Here is a 10448-nt window from a genome sequence, read left to right as displayed (position 1 = left end):
ACAAATGGTTCTGATTTCTTTTATTCACATAACAAATGGTTCTGATTTCTTTTATTCACATAACAAATGGTTCTGATTTGCTGGTGCATTTACATTTTTTTTCAATATGATAAACTTTTGTACACTCAAACAGCTTTAAAAATAAACTTATAACAATGGTCGGCAACCTTTTGAGAAGGAAGAGCCAAAAGTTACCATTTACAAAATTTCCCCTTCTTTAAAAGAGCCACTAACTTTGTTATTTCAATATCATGGTATTTGATTAGGATAAGGTATATATATATATATATATATATATATATATATATATATATATATATATATATATATATATATATATATATATATATATTAAATTTAAAATAAATAGCTTTTAAATATGAAATAATATTTATTCATATAAAAACATAAACATGTTTCACAGAAAATATACTAAAGTATTTTAGCTAACCCTACTAGAATAATAAAATTAGTAATCAAATTATATAACTATGATTATTGAATACTATTTACAATAGTTTGGCCTTGCATGCCTTTTGAAGGTTTGGTTAAATCTGTATCATATCTTAATGTTTTCAATTTCAAGCACGCTTTTTGTTTGTTAGTTGGTTTCTTACTGTAATTTCATTATATTCATGCAAGTGAACGCTCGCACGAATATGTTGACCCGAAGATCTTCAGCACTCCAAATGCCAACTTCTTCACCTCACTGTAGCATTCTAGAAAACTATCCCATAATGGTGCCTCATTTGTGTAGCGTAACGTGCATGTTTACTGAACCTCTAACTCTTTTAACTTGCTCTAGAGTTCTGTGAACTTATTCCATAAGTGTTTTGCTTTTAAATCCAGATATTACATTTGAAGCGAACTAACATCAATTTCAAATGGCTCAATATTGATCTCATTTGTTTTTGTGTTGAGAGGATCTACTATGAACTTCAGAATACGTGTATTTGTTTAAATCTCTCAGTGAATTTATTTTTTATTTTGTTTATAGTAATCCTGAAGTGATTCGTATTAATAGTAGCATTAGTTTTATCACGGTATTTTTTTCAGATCTTTCGAAATAAAGTAATTTTTTGCTCTCCATGTCTTCAACAAAAAGATGCGATTTTTTTTCGAAACTATCCATTTCTTCAAGCAAGGCATAGGCTTGGTTTTCCTTTCCCTGCAGTTTAAAATTTGGCGCTTTTAGTTTATTTGTAATATCAACCTTGAAGTTGATTGTTTCAATTCGGGATGAACAATGTAATAGTACATTGAAATAGGGAGTAACTAAAAATTCTAATTGAATAGCCAGTATATATCGTTCATTACCGACAGTTATAGAAAACATTTTCATGAGTTTAAAATATAATAAAATTGATTAACAATAGTGGTGCATGAGGCTGAAGAGCCGCATCTTGACACTAAGGGAGCCGCAGTTTGCCGACCCCTAACATATAACTATCTCTGATTTATCCACATTTCTTTTCCTATTTTTTTTGTTGAGTTTTTTTTGGCCCGGGTAAAAATGATCCGTGTTAACGCTACAAGAGACACAACAATTATATATTATTTTCAAAAGCTTATAAAAAAAGAATAAATGTTAGCGTTAAGTTGGTTAGTTTATTTTTCTCAAAAACATTTACGTCCTATTTTAATTTAATACGAAAAAATTGGATCAAAATTTTAGTAGGCCTTGTATGGCTTTATTATATTAATTATAGTATTTTCTAGTTTATTATAATATATAAGCAAACAAAAGGTTATTATTGATAATTATTAAAAAGGTAACTATCAGAAGAGTAGCAAAACTTGAATTAAATAAATAACACTAATCTCCCTTTATACCCTATTCACAGTCATAAATCGCCTTCGTTTTTATTTTTGTATTAAATCAATACGACAACATAATTTTCACATGTAGAAACAATTAATTACGCAATAAACATTATACATGCATTTACATCGATTGTTAAGCATATAAAGACAATACAAAATACGTTGTAATACAATCCTTTATTTTTTTTTAATGACATGTTGTAACCAAACACAGACTAAAAAAAACTTAAGAGCGTTCTGTGTATCTAAAATGTTCTGTTTTTATATATACTAGTCGACCCGCGGCGTAACATACGCCGCTATTTAGTGACCCAGGACTTCCTGATAGACACAGTTGTCCAAAAAGTGTGGGTTTGGGCAAACTACTGTAAGAGAATTATAGGAAGTAACTCTGGAGAGAGCAACATATAGTTGTCCATGAGTGAAAACTGGTTTTGGAAGATACAGACATATCTTTTCGAATGTTTGGCCATGTGCTTTGTTAATTGTCATGGCAAAAGAAGATGCGACTGTTTGAAAGAACGTTTGCAATGTACACACTCAAAGAAGGATTTCGTCAGGGCATGAGTTTTCAAATGTGTGATAAGATTTTTGCGTGCGAGAAACTGTTTGTCGCAGATGCTGCAAAGAAATGTTGTTAAATGTGTTTCTACATGTACATGTTTAGTTTGTAAGTGCTTCATAAGAGTGCGAGTTGTTTTGAAGCATTGCTGGCAATATTCACATTGCATCATTCGTTCAGTGGAGTGTGTTTTTAAATGTGCTTTGAGATATTTCTCTAGTCGAAAGGTTTTGGAACAAATGGTGCATTTAAAGTCCTCTGCGGAATGCATTTGCTGACTGGAGTGTGTTTCTAAATGTGCTTTAAGATTATTTTTTCGTGTGAACTGTTTTGAGCAAATGTTGCATTGAAAACCCGGCGTTTGTAAATGTTCATCAGTAACAGGAGAGTGGGCAGGTGACGTCACTTCAGTGTGGAGATCACATGGGTGCGTAATGTTGGTGCACATGCCGACGTTGTCAACAGATGGCACCAGAAGGTCATCACATGTGTTTGTTACAGGCAAGAGAACTTCGTAATGGCCATGATCCAAATAACCGCTAAATAGCAGGGATATGGAGAGACGTTGACCCGGATTGTAAACTCGAGGAGGGTCATGTGGACGTTCTCGAAAGTAAATAGCGATAGTAGCGGGAAGTATCTGAGACATCGCCACAATTTCAGCCTCGCCACCATAAACGCCGGAAGTAGTCATGTAGGCAGCGTATTGTTGAGCAGAGTGTATGACTGTGTTCCCGTGAGTAAGAACAACGGACAGGGCGTCGCCATAGTTGTCCCAATGTTCGCACACAAAGCTTACTGCCCTCTTGCGAAGTTCGAGAGCAACAGTTTCATCGATGACATTTTTCCAAAAATACGCCACTGATAGAAATAAACAATTACCTGATGAAGGAATTTCGACTACCTGGAAAGACCTGTCGACTCCACGAAATATATTTGAAGCGGTGGCCATTGTTAGGAAACAAAGGGGCAAAATCAAAACAATGCTTCGGGGCAAACGTAGCTCAGACGACTGTAGGATATACCAAAGCAACTGAGGACACAGGAGCGACTGAGGTACACACTGCTGCGGGTACACACTGTTTCGCATGCCCCCCCCCCCCCCACCCCCCATGAAAGCAGCCTCCCATGACGACAGTTTACAGACGACAATGAAAATATCAAGCAGAACTTGTTATCTCCACTTAGTTTCAAATAATTTAAAAACTAAATTATCTGCCCCTAATAGCCGTCAATTATTGGGACCGTCTCTAGTAATATAAACATTAAGCGTGAACCACAGCTCAGCGACTGAGGTACACACTGCTGCGGGTACACACTGTTTCGCATGCCCCCCCCCCCCCACCCCCCATGAAAGCAGCCTCCCATGACGACAGTTTACAGACGACAATGAAAATATCAAGCAGAACTTGTTATCTCCACTTAGTTTCAAATAATTTAAAAACTAAATTATCTGCCCCTAATAGCCGTCAATTATTGGGACCGTCTCTAGTAATATAAACATTAAGCGTGAACCACAGCTCACAACACCATGTGGGGGTGGGGGAGGTTGATTTATGCCTAGTGAAGAATGAAGAAGAGAGGGGATTGTAAGGCGCGTTTGAAGCTTGTTTTCTAACGGCTCGAAGAAGAGAATTTTTTATATACGAGCAGGCCCGCGGCATAACATGCGCCGCTGTTTAGTTGTTTCTAATTTTCAATAATTCATAATTTGTGAATTCGACAGTACCAACGCTGACACTGAAAATATTTCTTTAAAACACTATAAGTAGCTCGTTAAGGACCATAACCCCCCCCCTCCTTCCCCCCCCCCCTACGTTTAAAATCGTTGGCTCTGCTTGTAAACATTTAGAGTGAACACAGCTCACTAAAACCATGTAGGGGTGGGGAGGTAGGGAGAGCGTTTGCAGCTTGTTTTCTAACGGCTCGAAGAGGAGAAATATATATATATATATATATATATATATATATATATATATATATATATATATATATATATATATATATATATATATATATATATATATATATATATATATGTATATATATATATATTGAATTAAAAATAAAAAGCTTTTAAATATGAAGAAAATATTTATTCATATAAAAACATACACATGTTTCACAGAGAACCTACTAAAGTATTTTAGCTAACCCTACTAGAATAATAAAATTAATAATCAAATTATATAACTATAATTATTGAATACTATTTACGATCGTTTGGCCTTGCATGCCTTTTGAAGGTTTGGTTAAATCTGGATCATATCTTGATGTTTTCAATTTCAAGCACACCTCTGTTTGTTAGTTGGTTTCTTACTGTAATTTCATTATATTCATGCAAGTGAACGCTCGCACGAATATGTTGACCCGAAGATCTTCAGCACTCCGAATGCCAACTTCTTCACCTCACTGTAGCATTCTAGAAGACTATTCCATGCGTCCCAAAATGGTGCCTCGTGTGTGGAGCGTAACGTGCATGTTTTACTGAGCCTTTAAATCTTTTAAATTGCTCTAGAGTTCTGTGAATTTATCATTCCATAAGTGTTTTGTTTTTAAATCCAGCTATTGCATTTGAAGCGAACTGACATCAATTTCAAATGGCTCAATGTTGATCTCATTTGTTTTTGTGTTGAGAGGATCTACTATGAACTTCAGAATACGTGTATTTGTTTAAATCTCTCAGTGAATTTATTTTTTATGTTGTTCATTTTGTTTATAGTAATGCTGAAGTGATTCGTATTAATATGACGATATTTTTTCAGATCTTTCGAAATAAAGTAATTTATTGCTCTCCATATTTTAAACAAAAAGATGCGAATATTTTTTTATCGAAACTATCCACTTCTTTAAGCAAGGCATAGGCTTGGTTATCAACCATAAAGTTGATGGTTTCAATTCAGGATGGACAATGTAATGGCATATTGAAATAGTAACTAAAAGTTCTACTTAAATAGCCAGTGTATATCTTTAATTACCGACTGTTATAGAAAACGTTTTCATATGTTTATAAAAAAATAAAAATAATTATCAATAGTCGTGCATGGAGCTGAGGAGCCGCATCTTGACTTTAAAGGAGCCGCAGGTTGGTGTCCCCTGACTTATGACAATCTCATATTTTATCCACATGATGCGGCCCTAAATGTAAAAATGATTTTTTTTTTTTTTTTTTTTTTTTTAGAAGTTAAAAAGTTTATTACAAGTATAAGGCATATATACATTTGAACAGTCAGATATCTGAGGAGAAAGGCCAGGTTTTCCTCTTAAAAAATATTTACATCAGCTAAGAGTCAAAATTGTCAAATTCATGAAACTTGTGGTAGCAAAAGTTACATTCATTCATAACTTTACACTGCTGGACTTATAATTCCTCTGTAAGACAATCTAAATTTTGAAGAAGTGTCTATGCCTATTCTATTGGATTAATCATCCAACTCTTCTTCATCACTAAAATAAGCATCTTTTTTGTATCTTTTTCTCTTTGTTGTAGATTCAATGTTGTCTGAATGATCAAAAGTTGTCTCTTGTGCCATCATAGCTTGCTGGTATTTTATAGCCAATGCCAGAGATTCCTCCATAGCTGCACTGTTTTCATTGTCATCACTCTCACTGTTATGATCTTCTTCACAATCTTCATCATCATGCTTTCTTTTCTTCTTTTTCTTCGGTGGAGGCTCTCTTTCACCTAGTAAATTTTTGGGACATTTGTAGCTGAGGTGCCCTTCTTCTCCACATTCATAACATCTGGATTTGTCAACATACTCTCTGCGTCTAATAAATTCTGGGGCTCTTCCATTGTCTTTTGCTATACTGCAAGATATTGTTCGATCAAACATCTTTGTATTATGTAATGCTCTCACTGCATTGTAGGCTCCATCTCTATCAAGAAACAGAACAAAGGCCACTCCCTTGCTTTTCCTGGTATTTTTATCTCTCATGACTGTTACCCTGACAACCTTGCCATATTTCTCAAAAATTTTATGCAGATCATTATTTGTCAGTGAAAATGGCAAATTTGATACATATACAGTACTTTTGCTAGGTGCCAACTTATTGGCAGCAGACAAACTTGTGTTGTACTGCATTGAAGAGACTATGGAGAGGCAGAGGCTTGTTCTACTGAGTTGGAGATCACACTATGTTATATATGGCTCTGCAGTTCATTCAGTCTCGCTAGAGACTATCAAACTGTTTGGAGGACATTGGTTTATTATAATTTATAAGCTAACAAAAGTTAAGTATTAATAATTGTCAGAAAGGTAACTATTAAAAGAGTAGCAAAACTTGTATTAAATAAATAACACTGACCTCCCTTTACACCTAATTCACTGACAATCGCCTTCGTTTTCCTGTTTGTATTAAAACAATAAGACAACATAATTTTCACATGTAGAAACAATTAATTGCGCAATGCAAGCATTTGCATCGATTGTTAAGTATATAATGACAATATAAAATACGTTGTAATACAATCCTTTATTATTATTAATGACATGTTACAACCAAACACAGACTAAAAAAACTTCAGAGCGTTATGTGTATCTAACATGTTCTGTTTTTATTTATTGTTCACTAATCACGTGTAAAGATCAATGGTTTTAGGGTCTCGGTTTTAAATTAAAAATAGTTTCAACTTGTTATGAATAATATAGGTCTACTTTGTTGATAAACACATTACTATCCAATTCACATATTTTGTTGTGGCCATTGTAGGCTTCAACATTGACAGTGTACTGTGGATATTTTGTATGTAAACATGTTCCGGCATAAGCCTATTGAAATATGTGGTTTATATCATTGTAAACAAGACTTGTACTCTCATATATATATATATATATATATATATATATATATATATATATATATATATATATATATAAGCGACAGAGGAGTATCCAGGTTTTCGTTGTAGGTGGAGTGAAAAGAGCAAACAAAAGGCGCCGAATTTTTAACACGTTCTATATACGTGTATTTTATTTATATATATATATATATATATATATATATATATATATATATATATATATATATATATATATATATATATATATATATATATAATTACTAGCTGTATGTCATTACTTCGCTATGATGTAAAATAAATTGAAAGTAGCACTCTGAAGAAATAAGAAAAAACACACAATGTAGGCCGACAAAACAAAAATTGTATCAATCTAAACAAAAAAATTTACACACACTACAACTAAAAACAATGAACGTAACACAATCTTTTTTTTAATTCTTGTAAAAAAAATTTCTTACATAATAATTCCTGGGAAATTATTTAAGACAAGCGAAATAGGGGAAATAATCACTCTCTTAAAATAAAAATGTATATATCTACACATTTAATAATACATGTCAAAACAAATAAATAACTACTTAAGAATATACTGAAATTCTTTAACACTATTCGTGTTTACAACATGTTTTTGTCTATAATCATAATTTAATATAACGTTATCATAAATGCTAAAGTATTACAGCATAATGAAAGTTTTTAAAATCAGAGTTGGTATAAAACCACGCTATTCGATGTAATCGAAAAACATTCAGAATAACAGCCTACAATTAACTAAATAGCGGTATTTTAGATCAGATCATATATTTTTAATTAACTACTGCTTCTTTGTGCTCTTTAAAGATCATTTTTTTAAATAGTGATAGGTATGGGTTAGATCACTGTATTGATCTGATCACACACCTTTTTACTGGTAATTGCAAAAACAATATTCACAGAGTTTTACGTTTAAAAAGCTAATTTTCTGGCGGCATGGTACTTTGGTACATTATTGAAAACTCACTTCTAGCATATAGTTGTTTAAATACACCATGTTCCGTTCTAGCTTGTAGAAAGCGCCCTCGACGCTTATGACAATTGCAATGACGCTTCGGGGATCACCGCGACTTCTGTCAACATTTGGAATACGGATGTGACCAGTATCTCCCACTTCAGCATGTTTATAAATATATATATATATATATATATATATATATATATATATATATATATATATATATATATATATATATATATATATATATATATATATATAAACATGCTGAAGTGGGAGATATATATATATATATATATATATATATATATATATAGTGACGACAGCCTAGCATTTGATATGTGTAACCTGTGTAGGGATGGTGGCATAGATGAGATGTTTAATGTTGACTGGCACGTACCCAATGTGTTTATGCGGCGAGGCAGTCGACCGAAGTCCTAGTCCAGCTTGCAACAGGGTGGGGTTAATGACATGGCCAGTCGCGCGTGAGTTGCGCGTGAGTCCCGCGTGGACATGGAACCTAGGCATGGTCAAGGTTACCAAAGAGAGTGAATGATCTGCCCAGTCGCGCGTTATTGCATATTATAATATATATACATAAATAAATACTTACATACCTACATATATACATACGTACATACGTAATACTTACATACGTACATACGTACAAACGTACATACGTTCATACATACATACGTACATACATACATACGTACATACATACATACGTGCATACGTACATACATACATCCGTACATACGTACATACGTACATACGTACGTGCGTACATAAGCTTTGTTGTTGAATAACTATTGATTATAATTTCAAACGAAGTATTAGTATTTACATTATAAACTTATTAAACCCGGTTAAGTAGTATTGTGTTGCTTCTACATATCATAGATAGCAGAATAAAATAAAAGAGAATCCAAAAATCTATGTAAATATCTGTATAATATAAACCTTTATATATATATATATATATATATATATATATATATATATATATATATATATATATATATACATATAAATATATATATATATATATTTATATGTATATGTATATATATAAATATAACGCCGGTTGTAGTGTGTCTCCAAAGTGTTACCGACTCCCGCGCGCAGTGAGCTGATGGAATAATCGCCGCAATGCGGTGACCCTCATCCACGCGCAGCGCAGTAAACTGTGAGGATACCTACACCCGCGCGCAGGGCTGTTCGCTGAAGTAATATTCGCCCCAAAGTGGGGACCCGCACCCACAAGGGTATAAGCGTTTGTGTTTAGTTTAGTTCTGTTCCACAATTGGTACGGTTATGCAGCTTTTGGTTTTTTTATTTTCTAGTGTTTGCATTATTTTAAAAATTTGGTTCCTTTTTATTGTTTAATAAATTTGTATAACTCGTTAGTTTTTGTTTTGTTTTATTTTTGTTTACTTAAGACTAAGGTTTTACCAATCTGGAACCTGCACTGACCCTATAGTATAATATAAGCCTAGGGATTAGAATAGACACCTCCTGTCTGGGTTTACATTAAAAATACGGTTATATAAAAGTAATAAGAACAATTGTATCAGTTCTTCCAATTTTATTTTATTGTACTTTCTACAAGACATGAATTTTAATCATTTGATTCAAGACATTGCACTATAAGGACAGTCAACTAAAGCCTTACAGCAGATTGGGTAGTTTCCCTTTTCATACATGACATTACAGACTGCTGGATAAGGCCTGTAGTTGCACCTGTAAAATAAAGGGTGTGTTTTAAATAAGTAATAGTTATATCTACGTACTTGACAAAACCTTTCAATTTACGTTTATTGTTAATTTTTTTTTACGAAGAGGTTTTAGAATACATATTTTTATCAAAGCCTAATTACGTTGTGCTTGGTGGATATAGATTTAGTGACGAACGCATGACATTCGACCCATGCGTGACCTGGGGTAGATGAGATGGGTAGTGGTGATTGGCCTGGCCCGTTGCCCAACGTGGTAATGAGTCAATGCAGTCGACCCTAGCCCTAGCACAGCTTGCAGCAGAAAGGGGCGAATGACCTAGTCAGTCCGCGTTAGTACCAAATGAGAATGGGCATGGATATCGAACATAGACATGGTCAAGGTTACCACAAGAGGGTTGAATGACCCGGCTAGAGGCCCGTGAATGAACAACAGGCTGTTCAGAGTTAGATACGGACCGAACGGGACGCATCTGGTGAGCTGGTGGCGAATACATGATGTCTGTAGACTTATACTAGAATCATGACAGC

The 10448-nt window shown here is 33.7% G+C and overlaps 1 protein-coding gene across 1 annotated transcript; it reads right to left on the bottom strand.

Moving 5' to 3' along the window:
* Positions 1 to 5600: 5600 nt before the first annotated feature.
* On the bottom strand, positions 5601 to 6586 carry LOC131949502 (zinc finger CCHC-type and RNA-binding motif-containing protein 1-like). Its single transcript, XM_059311398.1, has one exon. The coding sequence runs from the start codon at positions 6469 to 6471 to the stop codon at positions 5809 to 5811; it is 663 nt and encodes a 220-aa protein (XP_059167381.1). The 5' UTR covers positions 6472 to 6586; the 3' UTR covers positions 5601 to 5808.
* Between the last annotated feature and the right edge of the window lie 3862 nt (positions 6587 to 10448).

The sequence above is a fragment of the Physella acuta genome, unplaced genomic scaffold (genome assembly GCF_028476545.2).
Source record: "Physella acuta isolate Inbredline_101_S28 unplaced genomic scaffold, ASM2847654v3 ptg000062l, whole genome shotgun sequence".
NCBI classification, from domain to species: domain Eukaryota; kingdom Metazoa; phylum Mollusca; class Gastropoda; family Physidae; genus Physella; species Physella acuta.
The sequence above is the reverse complement of the archived record's forward strand: the minus strand, read 5'-3'. Positions and strand labels throughout refer to the sequence as shown.

Excerpts from the sequence above, each read along its gene's own strand:
- LOC131949502 (XM_059311398.1), bottom strand. The coding sequence starts at position 6,471 with ATGCAGTACAACACAAGTTTGTCTGCTGCCAATAAGTTGGCACCTAGC.